Below are 21,919 nucleotides of genomic sequence, written 5' to 3' on the forward strand. Positions count from 1 at the left end.
GAACGTTAACGGGAGTGCTTTTTCATGACCCGTGAGCATCATATGCGGACTTATTCCCGTGGTGGAATGCTCCGTGCTGTTGTAAGCACCCATCACTTGCGGTAAGTGCTTGTCCCAGTCATCCATGTAGCGTGAGCAGTAGACTCTCAACATGGATACCAGTGTGCGATTCTGCCTCTCGACTAGGCCATTCGTTTGCGGGTGATAAGTGGTCGAGTGGGCCTGCGCTACCTGCGAACTTTTCATTAACTCTTTCGTGAGATCACCTACGAATGCTTTGCCATTGTCAGATTGGAACGTGATGGGGCAGCCATGCCTTGCTATCCACACGTTTATCAAATGATCGCACGTTTCTTCTGCCGATGCTGTCATGCAGGGTGCCGCCTCCGCATACTTCGTAAAATGGTCGATCATTACCAGCACCTGATTATAGCCCGTTGCTGTCATGCAGATTTTCTGGTGATCAATTTGCACCACTTCGTTGAAACCTGACGATTCTATTGACTGTAGGGGGAACCTTAGTTTCCTGGGATCCTTTGCCTGTTGACAAGACAGGCATGCGGCTATCCATTTCTCACAAGCCTTCTTCAACCCCGGCCATTCGAATCGTTTTTGTATCCTGTTATACACTTTGTCCACGCCTTGATGTCCCATCTGATCATGTGAGCGAAAGAGCAACTCAGTCTGGTACAACTGTGGTAACACTATTGAGTTGTATTTATAAAGGACCTTGTCCTCCTCCTTGCGCTTACAGGCTACGATTCCGTCCTTATTCAGGTACAACAAGTCTTTTCTCTTCAGGTAAAACTGCTTCAGGATTTTGTAGCTGTCTTCTTCCAAGTCTCCCTTGTCAGGTGCTCCATTCTCGATCCATCTTTTCAGACTGCTCGTCATTCTATCATTTCGTTGAGCCCTCAGGAGATCCGACAGCCTGTACCTGGCTTTCAAATACGTCTTCACCACGTTCATTTGCCCACTCATTATCTCCGGAGCATGAGCATCGTCCATCAACTTGACACACCATATCTTTTTCAAAGGCGTCGCTTCTTGCACAGATGGTTCCAGATTGGTACGGACGACCGTACCATGTGGCAGCAATCTGGTTGGGCGTTTTGAAACTGCTATCAGTTCGAGCTCGTCTGCGGCATTGTCTACCACAGTGCCCTCTTCATCTGAGGTGTATCTGTCCCTGTCTGGATCCTGATGTATTTCCCGGTCCAGCCCACGCTGCTTCCAGTCTACCAATAAGGAGTGGATCGCAATCTCTGACACATCGGAATTGGAAGTTGTTTCAGACGTGTTGTCCCAGGACTGGGGTCTCGAGTCACCACTTGAAACGACTGATTCCTCAACATCATATTCCAAGTTGTCTGACATGTTTCTTGACTCCCCGGACAAAACTCTGTCCATCGGTCGCTTTGAACCCGACTCCCCAGACAAAATTCTGCCCCTAGGTGGTCTAGTCAACCTCTCCCCGGACAAGTCGTCCTGCACGGGCTCAAAGATGTCTGACTCATCAGAGGAGACGTCCTTGACTGGCTCGAAGGTGTCAGACTCCCCGGACATTGTCTCGTCCATGGACGAACAATCTGGGCTTGGCTCGTATTCCTCTTTTGCATCCGTGAAGTGCACTCTCCTCGTGAAGCTAGATTTCGATCTGATCCTGGTTCCTCAGTAGCTTGGTTTTGATTCGATGTTCCATATTCAGTGAACGAAGTTCTCAACAATACTTCTTTCGGCATCGAGGTCACCAGCTGGTTGACGATCGACCTGCAATCCCGTTCAACGCCTCGGCTGCGAATGGACACTGGCCTCTTCTCCGTTCTCTCGGTGACAGTCAACCTCTGCATGGTTTCCCTCCATTCACGATCATGCCTATCCACTTCCCTATCCAACAAGTCACGGAGTTTTCCCATGACGTCCGGCGCCACGTTCACCGTCTTATTCAATAAAGCGATGCTGTTTATACCCAGCCTGGTCAGTTCTTGCTGTACCAAGTTGGATCGGACTAGCAGATCCAACGGAACGGGTTCGCCTCTGGCTAAAAGCTTTATCTCCGCAGCCGTCTCCACTGGAAGGTCAGGGTGTCCAGGTATAGGATGTCCTGATTTGTCTAACCACCTAGTAAGTGGCAGCTCATCATAGGTTTCTTTGTCCAGAAAGGAAAACCCGTCTTTGATCTCTGATTGGTTAACTTGCTTCTCTTCGAGGCGCTCATAAAATTCTGTCTTTTTGCTGAGGCTATCTGCGTTCTGGTGCTTGTCACGGGTACGGTGCTCTATGATCATGTGGTATCCATCCAAGCGCACGATCCAACGACCAATGTAGCTCTGGTCCATCGAATAGGTTTTCAGCCAGGCAAGGGCACGATTGTCCACACGCAACTTGAAGGGAGCACTCCCCAAGTAGGCCCTGTACTTTTCCACAAACGTGATCACAGCAAACATCTCCGCTTTTGGTGCGCCGTACTTCATCTCAGTGTCACTCAGGACTTTACTTCCATAAGCTATCGGACGAAGAACCGTTCTCCCGTTCCACTCCTGCTCTTGGTGAAGTATGCCTGATATCGCAACCACTGATGCATCCGTGTCCAGCACGAACATCCCCTTCTCCGTTGGCATGCCGAGGACCGGTGCCTCGCAAAGTTCGCGTTTGATGTTTTCAAATGAGACTTGTGCCTCATCAGTCCAGGTGAACTTTTTGCCCTTATTTCTCATCAACTTCTGCATGGGGTATATTTTGTCAGCATACCCCTTGATGAACTCGCGATAATAATTGGCGAATCCCAGAAAACTCATCAACTGTGTATCTGTTTTAGGTGCCTTCCAGGTCAGCACCGCTTCAACCGCTTCGGGATCTGGTCTCACTCCATGTTTGTCAACCAGGCGGCCCAGATACTTTATGGAATCTTTGAGGATTTCGCACTTAGAGGGTTTGCATTTCAGACCCGCCTGCTTCATGCAAGAAAACACCTCTTCCAACCTTTCGATGTGGTCTTCCAAGGTTGGTGTCGCGATCACTACATCATCGACATAACACATGATGAGATTCCCATACTTCTTAGTAACGCTCGTGAGTGCCTGAGCCATCAGTCGCTGGAATGTGGCTGTCGCGTTGCACAATCCGAATGGCATCCTCTTCCACTGGAACAGTCCCAGCTCACAAGCGAAACCTGTTTTCTCTCGATCTTGCTTTCTGAGCGGCACTTGCCAGAATGCTGAGCCCAAATCCAACGTTGTGAAGAACTTGGCGTCTCCCAGCTTGGATAGGCTCTCATCGATGCGGGGAATCGGATATGCGTCCTTTATAGTCACTGCGTTCAGATAACGGAAATCGCAACAAAATCTGAGTTGTCCCCCTTTCTTTTTTGCCATGACCACGCCACAAGCCCATGGGGACTTCGACGGCTCGATCATGTCGTACTCCATTAACATCTCGATTTCCTTCCTACACGCTTCTGACTTGTTTGGGGTCATTCTTCTCGCCCCTTCCCTATGAGGTACCGAGCCCTCTTCTATCTCAATCTCGTGCTCTACAAAATTGCAACAACCTATGTCGGCCTTATGTTTCGAAAAAACGTCTGCGTTCCGATTTAGCACCGCCCTGAGCGAATCTAGTTCCTTGTCGGATATTTTACCCTTCAGATGCTCTATCTCAGGTAGGACAGGCCTATTCGCTGCTAACTCTGCTTCCGTCGGTCTCTCAGGAAAGTTGGAACAACTAGACAGCCCATCATCTGTTTCCGACTTCATTGAAAACAATTTCCTAGAAGATTTCAATTCAATTACTCTTTTCATTATACATTCTTGGTTCGCATGTAATGGACACTTAGTTACATCAAACTTCTTCAAGTTCTCCACACTCAGAAAGTCTGTGTTCAGAGGCAAAGCGTAGCCAAGTTTCTTTCCCCTCTGTATTGTCACTGTTGTTGCCTCTGTGTTCAATAACACACTCACACACAGTCCGCTCTGAGTGAGCGAGAAGCTTCTTCCTAAAATAGCCGAGCTTTTACTGTTTGGATTTGGTACCAGACACACCTGTCTGTCATTGCTGAGTTCATTCAAGTTCCTCATCCTAAACGTTGCTATTACGGCTTGGTTCGGTTTTAATCTAACTTTTCGATCCAGAAAAATCGGCACCTTGGCCTGATTAATTAAGATCTTATTAAGGGGTCTTTTCTCATACTTTCTTTCAGGATCCCTGATCCTAATCAATCCGTCATTGAGATCTATCGTGACGTCAAAGTTGCGAACGAAATCCCTTCCTAGGATGAACTGGTCGGATTCGTCCAAATTCTCTACTACTAGGAAGCTCATCCAAAGATGTCTCCCTCCGAGCTGCAGTGAGATGATCGGGGTTCGCCCGGTGACATAGATCGCTCCCTGATTGGCAGCTGCCAACCTGATGTTTGTCGGTATGAGATCCGACCTCTCAAAACCCATGTCGGTCCAAGTTTTGACTGGCATGACACTGACTACTGCTCCCGTGTCTAGCAGTCCCTTTACTGAAAGCTGTCTGCCTTGCACGTCCAGAACGTGTGCGGCCAGATCTGCCTCGCAACCAATATGCACAGCATCTTGCTCGAGCATCGCGTTGTGTCCGATTCGTCTGACCTTCAGTTCCTCTTGACCAATGTATATCCGGCCAACCTGATCGTTCGCATCAGTTATGTGAGCTTTCGTGTAGATATTGATGCCATCCACGTTCATCAGAATCGGGTAAGGGCCATGGACATCGATATAATGTCCGTCCACTTTCATCAGCCTCGGACCTCCCGTTGTGAGCAGCGCTCGCACTGCCCTGGAGTCCAGTTTGGGATCCTTCTCCTTCAGGTAGTCGGCATAGATGTCCAGGTGGACCAGTGTAATCTCGGATGGCTCGCTCAGGTTCTTGACCACCTGGTGCCCTGCGACTGAGATGATAGACATTATTTTGGTCCCTGCCTTCGTCATGCCGAAAGTCTTGCCAGATATAACGTTCAGTTTTAGTCCCTGTTTCTTGGGCTCTTTTTCATCTTCTGCTCTTGTCGTCTTACTCAGGACATTAAGACTTTCCCAAAGATCTGTGCTCTCCAGCTCCGACCTTACCCATTGCTCCACTTCTTTCGTGGCAAGGTCCTGTTTGACATTCTGCAGCGCTGTCCTTGCCGCCAGGCCGTAATCCACCTTGAGTGGACTAGACGACTCTGCTTCGAGGTTCGAGGCTACCACCTCGTCAGGCCATGTCTTAACCTTTTTGGTCGCAAAGGTGCTCGGTGTCGTTTCCTTTCTCCGAGATTCAGCCTCGTTCATCAGACGTGCTCGACTGGCCTTGACACCCGAAAGCGCCTCTTCGTGGCGGGGATGTTTCGCGTCCGCTACTGCGTCCCAAAATTGAGTACAATCCGACTTGAAGTGTCCCTCCAAATTACAGAAGAAACACCTCGGACCATATTTCATGATGAGCCCTCTCACGTACTCTTCATGATCCTCGTCGGTCGCGTCAGCGTCCTCGAGAAAGTAGCCTATGGCCTTCATGTTCTGTTTGTATGCAGAACACGCAGAAACGTGATGGTCCATCGAACCACAATTCGCACACGACCTCCTCTTGTCCATGTCATCGCGAGGTTTGTACCAACTGGAATTCGCACCAGTGTTTGTCCCGCTATAGTTGCCATAATTGCTGTAACGGTTTTGCGCCCTCGGTTTTATCAGTAAATACTCGCGTGACTTCATACGCAAGTCGTCGGGCGTGGGTACCTGGTCAAGCGACAGGGTGAAGTGAGTGGCCAACATCGTCTTCAACTCCTCACTCCTTACACCATCCATGAACTTCGAAGCGATCGCCAAGTTTCGTTCGGATATTCTCTCATCCGGGTTGCTCCTCCTCCTGAGCAATTCAAGGTCGTCCAAGAATTTATCTATTGATTCTTCATCTCTCTGACGCCTCTTCTCGAACTTCACCATGGCCTGGTGCCCTTGTACTCCAGAGCCGAAACGATTCAGCAGGATGTCGAATATCTTGCGAGCGCTATCCCTCTCATTGGCTCTTTTCGCCATTACACAATTTAGTGCAGTACCCTCCAAGTTGCTCGTCAGCGCGCTGCACTCTTGTTTCTTGGAGAGATTCTCTTCCTCAAAGTGTAACTTCATCACCTCTATCCAAGTATCAATGCAGCCGTCCGACTCGTCTTTATATGACTTTGGCTTTTTCAGTGTTCTTCTTGACCTCTCTCCTCTCTCGGTTGACTTCGAGAGCTTGGTGATGAATGTTTCAAGAGATCTGTTCAGAGGCTCAAACATCGAGGCATACATCGTTGTGTCTTGTGAGACTGTAGTCAGATCTGGTACTGAACTGACTTGTGGCACGGTTGGCAATCTTGTCTCCGGGGTGGCATCTGCCTCCGGTGGGACTGGATTTGTCCAGCCAGGCCTCTGCGGGGCTGCCCTTGGCCGCTCCTTGTTTCTATGTTCGTAGTTCGTTCTCGAGCCTTGCTGGGCTCTGGCACTGTTGCCCGTACCATCTCCAACATTCGCATGGCGTGAGCGCTCCCTTGAGTTGGAATGCTCCTGCCAACTATTCCCATTCAGGATCGCGTCAAGCTTCCGCATCATCAAGTCAGATTTGGCGTCCAACCTCCTTTCCAGGCCAGTCATCGTTTGGGCGTAGGTATTATCATGATCATTCAACAATCGCTCGATCTCTCTTGTCATCCTAGCCTCTCTTTCCTCTGACTCTTTGTTTGCCTGTGCCAGGCTCTCGGCCAGGCATTGATCGGTGTCACGAATCAATCGAGCCTGATCAAACCTCGCCTGCGACTTCACGTGCGTTAGCTCATCTTTCAAATTCTCTCGACCATGGTGAGCTCTCTCGTCAACTTGATCTATCCTCTTAGTCATGTCTCGCCTCAATTCATCCAGGCCATTCATCACACCAGCGAACATATCACTTATGTCACCAGCTGCCCCCAATGGCGGGGTTAGCCCCAGAGAAGACGAGGTCAGCTGCGGCGGTAGCCTAGTACTTGATGACGCACCGCCCTTTTGCTTGTGCATTGACGTCATCAGTCTGTCGAACGTTGATGATGCTCCCATCGTTATCCCATCTGACATAGGCCTGGTCGGCGAGGCAGAAGACGCCTCCCTGCTCATGTCGTTCCTTGGGCACGGTGTGAAGTTCACATCCGGATGGGTTATCTCCGGGTAGCCATCACTGGAAGTCAAACCTACAGTTGGTAGTGACGCCATGCGTTCGTCGTACAAGGACTTCCAACTCTTCTTGGCCTTCGAGAACGTCTGCTCTTCACCCGGACTCATACTCGACATCATCGCGTTGTTACTCTGTTTGGCCAAGGATGAGTGTGCACTTGTCAGATGTGAAGGTTCCCTTCTCCATTTATAGCTCTTAGTCTCTGACTTGGACATTCCCCTGTACAACACCTCCTCCCGAGGTTCGACCTCGGAACGCTCCGAGGTCTCCTCTGTCCTCTCGACTTCCTCTCGTTCGAGGACCCCGTCTGGCTCAAAGTCGGGTCGAATGAGCGTTCGCTCCCCTTCGTCAAAGGGATCCACCGGCGTTTCGCTCGCAGGCTCGGCCTCGGCGCTCCGCCCTTGATTGCCATCAAGGTTTTTCTCGCTCCTTAGTCTCATTTCGATCACTGAAAGATCAGGTTGACCTTTAGTCGATTCGTCTTCAGCAAACGCGTCGGAAGCGCTGCTAAACGAGGTTTGGCTACGCCTAGTTCTAAATTTCCGCGTGCTTCCCTTGCTTAGCCTGGGAATTTTAGTAGTCGATCCTAACGAGTCCCTGCGCTGCATAGTTTTGTACAAAATGAAAGTATTCGTAATTTGATGGCAATGCAAACGTACCACGAACAAGATCTAGTTAAATCACTTAACGCTGCCTACTCGATTCCGTCAGTATCAAAATGTCTCTTAGATCTCTCACGACTAAATTAGTGACTCAGCTAAAGTTACACACAGGGTCTACCCAGTATTGATATAATGCTAACTCAACCCGGTTGTATAGTATAACAGTATCACTAAGTTTCCACAAGATATAATCGACACACAAAACACAATCGATAATCAGATAAGAATATCCTACAGGTGACAGCGACCTTTTGTCAGTATCAATTTATCGCCACACAATTTATCAAGTCACTGCTCTGTTAAAATTAAACAATCTTCGATAAAAAGCAGTGATGATTCAGAAATAGATAAATAAAACTTAGTCTTAAAGAAAAAGACTTCCCCCAATCGGAACGATCCGAAAGAACGAAGCCCAGGACACAGTCTTCTCAAGTGGGTGTGTATTTGCCTAATACACCCACCGAGGTCTTCTTTTAGGTGTCCTGCGATTGCCCGAGCTGTCCTACTAAGTAGCTCAAGGCAACCTCTTGGTCGAAAATTCGTCAAATCTATGAAAAAGCTCTCCCACACTCGGACTGCTCCAAGTGCACGAGAGTAGGGAACAATTCTTCTTCTCAAGTGGGTGTGTATTTGCTTAATACACCCACCGAGGTCTTCCTTTATTTGTTCCCGGATTGCCCGAACTTTCCTATTAAGTAGCTCAAGGCAACCACTCAACCAAAATCACAATCAAAAAAAAATTTTGTTCGGGTAACCCTCTAATACACCCAATATAGAATCCAAAGTTGATCACGAATTTCCGGGTCAGAATGGATTCTTATGATCCTGATAAGCACGCCTAATATCCTAATATGATCCTAATTAAATGGATATTTTCCGTTTCCCAAATTGCCACAGAAGGTTTACTCAAGTCTCTTACAAGGAGGGTCGCTAGAAGGTTTAAGACACTCCGGAGGGTTACCTCGGAGGGTACCTCAATCACTCAAGTTACTTAGGAGGGTATCTTAATCACCCGGTTACTTCGGAGGGTCCCCCTAAATTTACTAAGGAGGGTCAATAAGATGCTTAATACGCTCCGGAGGGTCACCTCGGAGGGTACCTCCAAAATTTTCAAATTTTCTGATCTCACTTGGAAGGTTCTCCTACTAGCTTCAAAAAGCGTCAAAATAAGCTAAGGGTTCTAGGGGGAGCTGTTTCAACTTCTTAGGGTGATCTCGTGGAAATTTTCCACTAAGGAGGGTTGCTAAAGGGTTTAGCTGACTCCGGAGGGTCACTTCGGAGGGTTCCCCCAAAATCAAGAAAAAGGGTTAAATCACCGCAGTGAAGCCTCTGAAAGCGGTCTACCTCACTTAAAACTAGGTTGGCTGACACGGTCAACCTTCCCAGTTGAATAAAAAGATGTTTTGATAAAATTTTCTGCCGCTCGGAGGGTTGCCCGTTACTTGGACCCTCCGAACCAACAAATTCTAAAAAATTTTTCTTTTCCGAAATAATCAACCCAAAAACGGTTGCGATTCGGAAAAGTGGTCAAAAACGTCGACTTATGGTACCAAAATTATCCCGATCGGATAACTAGTCTTTGAGAAATCGCCAAAAACGCGTTCGTCAAAATGGCCTTTTTCACCACCTGTGTAGGATCTGAAAGACTTTTTTCGCAATTCCGGTCGAAAGTGCCTAAAAATACTTGAAATGAGCGTAGTAGCCCTGTACGGCACTGGAATAATGCAAAAAACCGGACCAAAATTGGTTTAGAAACAAAAATTTGGCCAAAAACTATCAAATTTGGACCCTCCGATTCCTTCCTTTTCCAAACCTTAAGTCGTTAGCTCTATCCACGGAGCTACTCGGAGGGTTACCCAAAAATTTCTCTAGTAACCGAGCACGTTATGCTAGCACGCTCCTAACGCAAAAAATTTTATTGCTCTAACTCTAAAAACTCAAAAAATCGATCCCCAAAACAGATTGACAAAATACAGAAAATTATCAAAATTTTGGTCGAAAAATTCTCGTTTTCCTAACTTCTACTGAATCTTTGCTCACGCGGTTTCTTTAATAAAGGGGATCGAACTACGTGGCTACTCTCTATATAAAAGCTTTTTGCCTATCGGAAAAGCTCGGATATCCGAAAATTTGGGGGTCTACAGTTTGGTCGAAAATTGGTAATTTTCGACAAAAAATGGGTGTTTCTTGGGTCTAAATAGGAGATAAGTAATATATAGTAAGGACAATAATCTATAAATAGTCGTTAATAAATAGTACTATACCCTCCTTTGCACCAAAATATTCGAATTAAGACCCTTAACTCGGAAATTTGTAATCGATGGAGGGTACAATCGGACCGCGCCAATCGTGCCCCCCACCACTTAAGTTTTAAGGAAATAGTACCCGAACGATACTAAAATTGCTTCAACGATACCCAACAGTCGTTGCGGATGTTGTCCTTGATGTCCCTGTTGAGTGTGGAACACGTTGATCAGCCTGCCACCCTACCCTCCGGTCACCGGCAAAATCACCATTAACGTGCTTAAACACTCAAATTACACTCGAGGGAGGGTACCCAACCCTTCACCAAAACACACAATCTCTCTATCAGAAACGATATAAATCAATCTGAAACAACAACAAATAGGAAGGTCAGATCACATCTCGTCCGGAAATAACATATAAACTGTCACTTTATGTTTTTTTTACTGTTTTTGGTCTTTTTTGGATTTTTTACTGTTTTTTGTACTTTTTTTTGTTTTTAAATAATTATTTTTGGCTTTTTCTTGGTTATACACTATTTTTTGTTTGGTTTTACGCTTTCTCTTTAATTGTTTTTGGTCCTGGGACCTCAGGACAAGCGGGCTCTAGATTTCCCACCTAACCCTCCGACCCCCGGAATTTTCGGTGTTAACTAAGTTAAAAAGCTAAATCGTACTAGACGGAGGGGTACGCACCTTCCCCCTAGTACGAAAACGGTCATTAAGGCCTCTAACTCGGGCATACGCCCGGAGCGGAGGGTACGTCGCTGAAACGCTTGCTGATCATGATGGTTTCATGCCTTTAACAGGCCCACCCAGGAGCGCCATAAAAACGTCTATGTAACATTCGCCCAAATATCACACAGCGACGGAGCGTAGAAAAAGTACCTATTGACGACTGGCAGGCGTCAGTTACCTTAATTCCACTCGTTTTTCACCGTCTCGACCTTGCCAGTTGATTTTCTGGTCTGTCTAGGGCAAAGTAAAAAGTTACTATTTTTAGGCCATCAGTCAAACGACTTTTGATCAGCTTTCGTTTGCATGCGAACACAACCACATAGCTGAGTCTCGGATCCTCAGACTACGTGATTGTCATTAAAAACACGGCTCGAACCACCTATTTCTATATGTTTTTGTGTGACAGTTTTATATCAAATCCATTGGAGATGGATTGACCTTTTCCTTTCTCTATCTACTCATGCTCTGAAATATTAAATAATAACGGTGTTTAATTCAGATCTAGGACATTACAGCAACTGTTATGGCTAGTTTACACAGTCCCTTCACATATAACAGTCTCTGGGGGACCAAGCCTCCGCTCCCGTGATTTTCTTGAGACAACACTCTTATCTCCTATATTTCGTGTCCCGGGAGGGTTCCGTGGTATTTCTCTTCCCCCCACTGAAGCCTCCGTCTCCACAAATATCCGTCACTAAGGTCCTTATCGTGTGTTATTGCCACGATAAGAGGCTCCGTAATTTTCTCGTCTCGGATACAACCGTTCGTCACAAAATATGGCGTCGTTCTGATTTTTCTCTATTTTATTCAAAATGGCCGTCTTTTTTCTATTTCTCAGAAATGTTCTCCTTCAAATCGAAATTTTAAAAATAAAAATTCCAGAACATTCTGACCCTCCGTCGCAACACTTTTCTGTTCGTAAGGCCTTTAGTCACTTTTTTTTCCGTCGCGGGAAGGTTATACTGTGTCATCCGGCGGAATGGCACAACACTCAAGAAAATTAAATTGGGTACTCACATACCAGCACACTCGAGAATTAGAGGTAACTACATTAGTAAGCAACTTGAGAATAATCGGGAAATTAAGTTTGGTTCAATAAGTTCTAATCGAACAAGTTTTATCTCAAGAATGGAGTTTTGGTTCTGGACCATTGGGACACCTTGGTTGTCCACCTTTCGACCGATGGTTCACTCTGGTCCAACTGATTTTCGATGTTCTTTGTTTTCTGTATCAAGATAGGAGCTCTACTCTCGTGTTATTTAGATGTCGGAAATTTCGAATAGGAATTTCCCGCTGCTTAACTTGACCACTTTCCCGTGATTATTATCCGGTCGTTCTGATATTTTCAGTTTTCGCGAGAAAGTTCAGCATGACAGGCTCAATTCGAATTTTTGGAAAAAATAAATTTCATCCCAAAATTACGTAGTTCGTATTCCTCAAGGTCAAACTTCCAAATATGACCGACTGGCACAACTTCACACATGAGAATATGTCTCCCTTCAGCTTCTTCCTGCATGTATGACAGTGGCCTCTCTTCTCGACAACTTGCCGACTAATAGATCATGACACACTTATTTGATCTTGAATTTTGACGGCTGGTTTCCCCATGTTGATGTCCTTATGAGTTTGCTTTTCTCAGCAGGAAAAATTGTCTCCTAAAACCGGAATTCACTCAGGACTTGAGTTAGGGTGGTCATCTATCCGCGGACCCATGGATCACTAAAGTCACAGTTTGACGTATTAGCGTCTCAGGAAATGATATATTCAGCGAGCCTCACAATTCTCTATTGCGGAGAACTGAAAACAAACTTCTTTCAATAATATAGCTCATTAAACCCAACCAAAAGAATCATTTTTCAAGTGAACGTTATCTATCATGAAATAATGAAGTACACATAAACCTGGAACGTGTGTCTCGAAACTTGTATCATAGAACAAAGTTATGCAGTTTATCGATGAACGCTTTTAAAAATTAGCATTACTGCAGAAAAAGATTTGCTTTGATTGGAATTACCATATGTTCCCATATCATCTCTAAAGACTAAATTTCACAGCTCAGACAAAACTTTATGACAATTTAACTTCAACTGATCTGCCACCAAACATTGAATTAATCGCTTTGTAAACATTTAAGAATATGGCAGGGAATGCCTCAAGCAAACGAGTCCAATGAAGACATAAATTGATGAAACAGTTTGTTCAATGTATGCTTGTTAGTTGCATTTCTGAATTTACTTTAATATATATACGTCTATACTTCTCTTCGCTCAACTCAGTCAATCATTATAGATACTATGTCTCATTGGAGTGATTAATAACTTCTAGACGGAAGTTAGCTAGTCTCATGATGGCTTCAAAAAACATGGCAAGATGGAGGGACAATCTGAACAGAGCGTTGTTCAAGTGAGAAAGTTTATATTAATCGGTCCGTTATATATTTAAAAGCGGGCTTCACTATCTCGCCGCGTTCAAGCTTTTTCAACGTATTTTCTTTGCATGTTTAGGGAAAGAATTTTTCACGTTTAAGTTATATCGTATAATGCAATGGTTAAAAATCGTCGTATCTCAAACAATAAAAGGGTTCGGGCATTCATAATTGTAGGCCAAATTCGCAACCCATGGGGGAACCCTGACACCATCCCATTATTGGGTTGCTTATTTTCAACTCTGTGAAATCAACACTGAATTCAAACTGGAAAATCGAAAAAATCTTGACCAATGCAATATAGCTTAAATGTGAAAAAATATTTGCGTTAAGCATGCAAAGAAAGATAATTCGTTGAAAAAGCTTAAACGTGGCGAGATAGTGAAGCACTCAAAAATTTTCAGAAAACTGAAATTACAAATTAAATCACAAAAATCAAAGTTCCCAACCCTGTAGTTGGGTGCTGTCAGAGTACTCTCTCGGGTTGCGAATCTTGCCTCAAAATATGACTGGTCAATTTCTTGTAGTTTTCGAGATATGACGTGTTTTATGTTTTTTTTTAATTTTTCAGAAAACTTAGATTAAAAAAAGTTCAGAAGAATTGAAATTCCAACCTTTGTAGTTGGATACTGTGAGGCTACTCTCAGGAAATCCAAATTGCAAATCTTGCGTCCAAATGCAACTGCTCAAATACTCTTAGTTTCCGAAATGTGACGTTTGTTATGTCTTTTTTTTTTTAAATTGTTCCAAGAATTAAGATTTAACAAATTTCACAAATTTTAAGTTCCTATCTCTATAGTGAGACTCTGTCAGGTTTTTTCCAGGATTTTCGAATTCGGTCCCTAAATAGGGCTGCTCAAATCCAGACGTTTCTTATTGTTTTTCAAAAAATTTTCTGATACCTCAAATTTAGTTTTTTTTTCCGAAGTGTCTTATGAGTTGTTAAAAATTTGAAGCACCGAATGTGCGTTACACGCTAGTTATTTATTTACATGCGGGCTTCACTATCTCGCCATGCTTAAGATTTTTCAGCTTATTATTTTTGCATGTTGTATGAAGGAATGTTTTCACGTTTAAGATATATCGTATATTGCAATGGTTAAGACATTTTTTTTTCGTTTTTGATTTCAAGGTTTATTTCACAAGGTTGAGTGTAAAGTAAGCACCCAATAGTGGGATGCTGTCAGGGTTTACCCGTGGGTCGAGAGTTTGGCCTCCAATTATGAATGCCCAAATTCTTTAGTTCACGAGATACGACGATTTTGTGATTTTTTTCAAAATTTTTTAGAGCTCAAATTAGAAAATAAATCACTAAACTCGAAATTCCCAACCTTGTAATTGGGTACTGCGAGGGTACTCTCATGATTTGCAAGTTCCAAATCTTGCGTCTAAATGTGACTGCTCAAATGCTTTTAGTTTCCGACTTGTGACGTTTGTAGTCTTTTTTAAAAAGAACTTAGATATAAAAAACGTCACAAAATTTGAAGTTCCATCTCTATAGTGAGGCTCTGTCAGGGTACTCTCGGGAGTTGCAACTTTTGTTTTCAATTGAGACAGCTAAAATTCTTTCAGTTTTCAAGATATGGCGTTTTTTGTGATTTTTTATAGTTTTCAGAAAACTTCAGAAGAATCGGAATTCCCAACATTGTAGTTGGTTACTGTAAGGGTACTCTCAGGAGGTCCAAATTGCAAATCTTGCGTCCAAATGCGACTGCTCAAATGCTTTCAGTTTCCGTGATGGGAAATTGTTTGTCATTTGAAAGAACAACTGATATAAAAAACTTCATGGTTTTTCAAATTTTTATGGTTTTTCAAAGTTTGAATTAAAAAATTTTAAAAAATTTGAATACACGAACCCTGTTATTGGGCGCTGTCAGAGTACAATAAATGGCTGCAGATTTTGTTCCGAATATGTGCGCCTTATCATGGACTATCCTTGGGCTTTAAGCAAGTATCATGGTAGATGCAATTGTTGTTTCAGGGGATGATTTTTTCTGCTGGTGTCTGCTCAAAGATTGTCGGTTTTGTTTGCGCTTAGTAATTTTTATTCCGTTGCTAATTACCCTTGCGATAGGCAAACGTATTGCAATCGGGTATTAGACTTTTTCCCGTAAATAACTTCGTTCAAAGAATAGTCAAAATTAGAAATAGTTAATATAGGTTCAGCTCTTGATAAGTTCGAAATTTTTTGCGTTCCCGGCATACTTGGTGAGGTAACGAATATGTCTAGGAAGGCAAAGGTTTTGGGTTCGAATCGGACAGTACCTGTTATTGGTTCAAAAGGGAAAAAATTGGCGGCTTATTTTTGTCTGCTTACGTTTGCTTTTTTGGCTGTATGGAGTTTTATTTTGTAAGTGCTTTTGTGTTTTGATTTAATTCTGCTGGTTGTAATTTAACTCACCTTGACTTCGTATAATTTTTCGATTAAAAACTTTATTGTTTTACATGGTTTCGGCTGACTACATGGCTTCGGCTGATGCTTAATCGGCTTGTTGAGCTAATTTTGGGTCGTTCCAAGGCTAACATATTTTTAATGCTCTTCTCTAGAGTGCACAAAAGCTTAAATTTTATTACAAAGGTGGGACTTTAACAATTTTTAAATTAATTTTAAGTCTTTTTGAATTTTTTGGCTTCAAGGATTTCTGCTCCAGTAGTTTTGGTTTAATATATTTTACAAGTTGTTGAAAGTTTCTTTCTATAATTGGCTGCGCCCAATTTCTCTCAGAAAAAGTTATGGCATTCAATAAAGTAATTTTAGAACTTTGAACGTTTTCGGGAAGCCTAGATTTTTCTCGAAAACTACCCTGCCAATTCTCATTTTAAGTGTTTAATCCAACAACCGTTTTAGGGAATCTTCTCTGTTTAGGCAGCCACGACTTATTTTTTTGCTGACTTTGCTGGGTTTTTGGAAAGTCAAGTTTTTGGAATTTTGACTGTTTTTTTTAGAAGTTTTTGACTTTTAAAAACTAGCCTATCAAGTCAGATGAAGGAATCAATCGAAAGGATTTTTTCCTTTGGAGAATTGCTCTTGCAGAAATGGCGACTCCTTACTTTTTGTGTGAAAACTGTTGTCCTTGGGAAAATTTCATTATCTTTAATATTTATTTTTTCTAGTAGAGAAACAACAAAGACTTTGGGCAAAGTTTGAAATAACCGTTCTTCCCGCATCAGTACAACAAATATAAAAATTAGCAAAAACGTACCTCCATCTGAGCTCCTTCTTATCTTTTATTGAGACATACGATAATGAGCAGTTTTTTATACGAATTTATTTTTTTTTGTACGAGTTGTTAAGCAAGTAAGGCGAAGCTCGGCTTCGCCTTTGTATTACACTTGCGATAGCAAAAATGTTGCAACCTGGTTGCACTTCTTTCCGCTTTGTTCACAAATTTCAGCACGTTACGTTGTACAGTTCTTACACGTCATTTGAATTCACATGCAGCCTTTAACTTTTGTGCAGCATGCTAATAATACCACTCTGGAAGCCCAAATGTTTTTCAATCTATACGTGGTAATAGTTTTTGAATAAATTTCTTTATTTTATTTTCGATTTTTCGACTTTGTCGCTTTCGGCTTATTTTTTGTCGGCTTAGTCTCCAATGTTTTTTAAAGTCAACTACATTGCTTGAATTCTATTTGAAGAGGATTGATTGCTAATTAGCTCTGTTCAGATGAAAACTTCAACAAATATAAATGTCTGCTAAATTTGTCGGCTGAAATTTTCCGTTAGTGTAATTACTTTTTCATTGATTAGTTTTCACTGCATTTCATTTTAAATTTGTCTGTGTATATTTCGCACAGTAAAAACACCTTTTTAATTGATTTTCAAATTTTATTAAGTTTATCAAAATACAGTTTTTTTGTTATTGTCATTTTATATATTTTTTTCAAATTCTTTGTAGTCATTTCGTTTGCTAGTTTATGGCCGTTGGCTGTGTCGGTTTTGAAGATGTAAAAATCAGTTAAGTTCATTGTGTGTTTGCTGATTGAAAACTGTTCTTTTTTTTTGTGGAAAACAGTAAAAAATGCCTCAACTTTTTTTTTAGTTTTCATTCATTTTCTTGAAACTTTTTTTGTGAATTTTATATGATTTTATTGCAATCGGGTGCAAAACTTTTTTCCCGTATATAACTTTGTTCACAGAATGGTCAAAATTAAAAATGGTAGAATTAGGTTCATTTCATAATGAATTAAAATTTCAATGTCTCTCCGGCACACTTGGTCTGGAGGTAACGAATACGCCTGGGACGGCAACGGTCCTGGTTTCGAATCTGACAGGACTTTTTTTCAAGCGGTAAGTATTCCGTTTCGAATAAAATTTCGTCTGTTTATTTACCTGCTGATTTTTTTCCGCCTAAGTTGCCACGTAGAAATGTTTTTTTTTTGCTTCACGCAATTTACAATGTAGTTACTTTTATTATTCTTTTAATTTTACTTCTGCTGTTTATAGTTTTACTAACCTTGGTTTCATATATTTTATTGCTTAAAAAGTTCATTTTGCTCAAATGAGTTTGGTCTGTATTTTATCGGCGTAGTTGCTTAATTTAGAGTAGTTTCAAGGCAAACAAAATTTTGATGCTTCCCTCTGGATCGCACCAAATTCTCAGATATAAATTGTTTTTTTTATCTACTTAATGATTTCGTCCCAATTTTTGTTGACTAGCTGGCCGGGTGTTTCATTTCTTTAGTTTTTGATAGATTCTCAAAGTACTTTTTTATTTTTCAAGAGGTTAAACATAGCTCACATACATAAAAAAATTAATGAAAAAAAATGCAAGATTTCTGATGTTTTTTTTTTAAATCTAGAGGTGCGTGGAATTAGTTTAATTTTAAACTATTGATGTGTATTAATTTGAAATCGATTCAAGTTGATGGCGTAGCGTTTTGTTTTCAACTTTTCCAATTTTTTTTTTGCAATTTTGACTTGAATGTTTTGTATACGAATAAATGTCGCGCGAAGTTCAGAAGTGTATTTTTTTCTGGCTGAAATTTTGGAAAAAAATTATTTTTCATTTTTATGGGAATTTTGTGTGGGCAGCTCCTAACGTTGCCTATAAAGTTCATAATCTATAGGTTTGATAGGATTGCGTTGTTTTTATAAGATTTCAAAATTTCCGCAAGTTCTTTTTTGTGGATTTCGTTTGAAACTTTAGCTTTCATTTTTTTTTTAATTTTGATCTTAGCTTATAGCAAATTTTTTTGTTGATATTATAGCCAGTTATATCAGTAGCATATGCAGGTTATTTAGTTGCAAAGTTTCGGGCAACGCTTTCAGTACATATAAGTTTTTGAGGATCGATTTTTTTACCAACATTTTTTTCTGGGTGTTTCATCTATTGGTTATGAGAAAAAAATTATTGGAGTTTGTGTAGCCCGATCCTTCGTTTGTCTTATGTGATCGAATTTCAAAACATTTGATTTTTTCACTTTTCGCATTTGAAATTTTTGGCATTTTATTTTGTATCGCAAGAGGTGCGAAGCACACTTTCGCCTCTGTATAAAAATTATAAAATTTGGCGCCTCTTTAGGTTTTCAACTGTTCTTTATTGTAACTGGTTTTGATTTTTGAATGGTTTTTCAGTTTATCTGAATGTATGTTTTTCAAAACTGTTCTTTGATTTTTTAATGTATCGCAGTTTTCATTCCTCTTCTAAACTTGCCCTGAATTGTTAAAGAAGCTGAGATTTTGGTTATTCGAGAATCTGCACATTTTCAGTTTTTCCTGTCCGTATCTCAATTCATGCGAAGCTTCGCTCGTCAACGAAAAAGAAAAAGTCAGATTTAGTTGTGATAAATAGTTTTTTCTTGGAACGCTTAAGAGGATCTATGATTCATTACTTACCCTCTTGTACAGGTCCGACAACTTGCCCGAGTTTGGGGGTGACGAAAAACTACAGCGTCAGTTTGGGGAATGCGATGCAATCAGTAGTGGGTTGGCTGCCATTAGCAAATCAATTCAAGCCAACCAAATTTACGATAAAGTTTCAACTGCAGATTCTGTAGACATCGACCGAAAATACGTAAGTGTCAATTTTTAAAAATATTTTCAAGTGTCAATGAGCGTAAAAGACACGTTTATAGTTGTTAATGATATTACACTAGCCAGCTTGCGAGCGTTAGTTTATTAGTACGAACTTTCTTCTGTCTAACTTTACTCGCAAATGAAAGTGTTCATATATATGGAAATTTCACTGTAGCGTTGAAAATTGCATAGCATCTGTTCTCTGCTTTATTTGTGGCTATTGTTTTATGAAAATTAAGCGTCCGTGGCTAAGTGGTTAGTGCGAGCGGCTCATATTTTCTAGGTCGTTGGTCGAATCCGAGACGTAGCCGATTTTTTTTTTAACACTTCGAGGCTTATTTCTACTTTTTCTTATTTATTGCTTTTTATAGAGCTGCTAGTGCTTGCGAAGCGCAGTTTCGCTTCGGTGGTTTAATTCGTTTTTTATTTAGGAAAAAGACTTAAAAGTTACTCGCTCTCAAAATAGGTTTTTCGCGGTTTGACTGTTGATTTTTTGAAGTTCAAATCATAATTTGCTCAAAATGAAGGCAATTAACGCTCTTTAATGACATACGTTCGAACTGCGAGAAAAATGGTAATTACTTAATTTCGAAAGTGGCTTTTAAGTTTTGGAATTCTAAGCGGATTAAAAATTAAGCTAAATCCGTTTTTTTACATCAAAATAGTGACCTTTTTGTTGTCCTTATCTTTTAGGATGGCGCAAAAGTAAGTGATAGTCTTAGTATAGCCTCACACACAGTTCATTATTATTACTGTACTTAAATGTCCTGATCTGTTGAGATCACAATTCATTTTGCCTAACCTGTTAATCATCGGATCGGTTAGAGGCGATTCGCTTTACTGATTTGATGATAGTTGTTTGAAAAGAAATAAAACTTGGCTAATAATTGGTCAAAGTAAGTGAGGGGTGGGGTAAGGGCGGCTATCGGACGAATTAATTTTAGTCCCCCTTTGGCCAGCGCCTTCAAAAAATTGAGGGTGTTTTCAACTTTGTTTGAAAATCTACCTCTCAGGAAAATCTTAGGTCCAACCCTTCTCCACATATTAACACCTTAATGAGTTTGTCATCTTTCGCTCTTCTCAAGGAAAACCACATTTTTGTAATAATTTGTTTAAGTAACTTGGTTTCGATGTATTCTATGGCATGTGGTTATTCGCTCTCGAAAAAATGTATTCAAAATAATCTTGTACTTGAAAGAGTAAACGTAAGAAAATGAGCCTAGTAATGAAGCAGCGAAAGTTTCTGTTTGTCTGTTCATCTTTCTATGAAAAAAAAAACGACGTAGGACGTCTGAAACTGTGGTGAATGAGAGCCTTTCTTTCAGCAAAAGTACCCTAACTACAAAATAGCCCAGTCTTTACTGGCAGCTGCAGCATCTCTCAACCCTCCCCAGGCTCCCCCAGAAGGTGTTCAAAATGGCAGTCTTAGTGGCCACGGTGGAGCCCCCTCATCCCCTGTTGTAGAAGTGAAGACGGTCGAAGAGCAGAACCAAGGAGTGCACCCTTTAGCGTAAGCTCTTAACGCGTTTCATGGGGATTATAATGAGAAGGAAAGGAAATATATGTTTCTCCATAAGTCATAACAAAAGCATCAGCAAAACAAAGATAGACGGTTACTGTGCAAGTAGCTCAGAATGTTCCGACTATTAATACAAAAATAAAATATTTTTTTTTCGAATAAGGGTCGTTTTTTCTGCGTGGTGTGATAAAAAAAGATCTGATCGAAAAAGAGGACCTAGGCGTATCGAAAGTCATGGTAAACTACACCAATTGGAAAACAGTTCTAGAAGTATTTTTTTAAATTTCGTTTGAATTGCGACTAAAAGGGCTTTAATAAGATTTATTACTCGGCCCATTCTGATGATTGTGGTACCTGATTTTGCGTGGAAAAGAAAAAAACGGAAACACCCGAATACAACATTCCTCCCTATTTTTTAAATGTTCGTAACAATTAAGTATGTATGCAATTAGAATGTAACTTAAACATTATAAGCACAAGGCTATGAATTCGATAAACAGAAGGCAGAGTGAGCGCATGCTTAGAGTCTACGCATCAATAATTTAAACACATGAATTATCATTAATTTAAATTTTTGTTTTTGCTAAAGTTATGATAGATTATAATGTTAAACTAACTTAGTTCTAAATGGAATGCATAATGATACCTATCATCAATACTAGCCGATTCCGCGCCATGCTCTCAGCACAAAAAATGAACAAAAATGCAAAAAAAAAAGAATTTTTACAAATTTCACAAAAGAACTGCTGTATCTCGAAAACTACCGTTGCCTGAAAGCTCATTTTTTAAGCCAAGATCTGCAACCCTAGAGAAATTGCCCACTGTATCAAATGACAAACTTTGGAAAGAACGAACAATTTGAAAAAGTGAAGTTCTTAAGTTAAGGAAACAGCCAGAAATTTTTGTAAAATCCCAATATCGCGTTGAATCTAAGAATTTTTTTTGCGAGGTCAATTTGGAGACGAGATTTGCAAGCCTGTGAAAGCATTTGATTCAATAGACAGGAGTCGGTGGACAATGGTAAATGAATTTATTTTTTGTATTTAAGTTTCAAGAAAATTTAAATATGAAGTCAATATATTTAACAATTTTTTTGAAATGCATAATTTATTCTAAATTTGG

At 41.2% G+C, this 21,919-nt stretch overlaps 2 protein-coding genes across 3 annotated transcripts in view; one reads left to right on the forward strand and one right to left on the reverse strand.

The window, feature by feature from the left end:
* Positions 1-21,919, reverse strand: part of LOC134842310 (NEDD8-conjugating enzyme Ubc12-like) — a 398,285-nt gene that overhangs the window by 139,176 nt on the left and 237,190 nt on the right. The gene's annotated exons all lie outside the window — the stretch shown is intronic.
* The window catches only part of LOC134842206 (SH3 domain-binding protein 1-like), a 40,045-nt gene continuing 30,310 nt past the window's right edge, over positions 12,185-21,919 (forward strand). Inside the window, exons 1-3 of one of the 2 annotated variants that reach the window (XM_063858447.1) lie at positions 12,185-13,234; positions 19,111-19,276; positions 20,604-20,788. In XM_063858447.1, coding sequence (XP_063714517.1) covers positions 13,176-13,234; positions 19,111-19,276; positions 20,604-20,788 — 410 coding nt within the window. In that variant the 5' untranslated portion in view covers positions 12,185-13,175. The remainder of the gene's footprint in view (positions 13,235-19,110; positions 19,277-20,603; positions 20,789-21,919) is intronic. The other variant, XM_063858438.1, reaches the window with a different exon arrangement.

Source organism: Symsagittifera roscoffensis, chromosome 1, assembly GCF_963678635.1.
Source record: "Symsagittifera roscoffensis chromosome 1, txSymRosc1.1, whole genome shotgun sequence".
Lineage (NCBI taxonomy): Eukaryota > Metazoa > Xenacoelomorpha > Acoela > Convolutidae > Symsagittifera > Symsagittifera roscoffensis.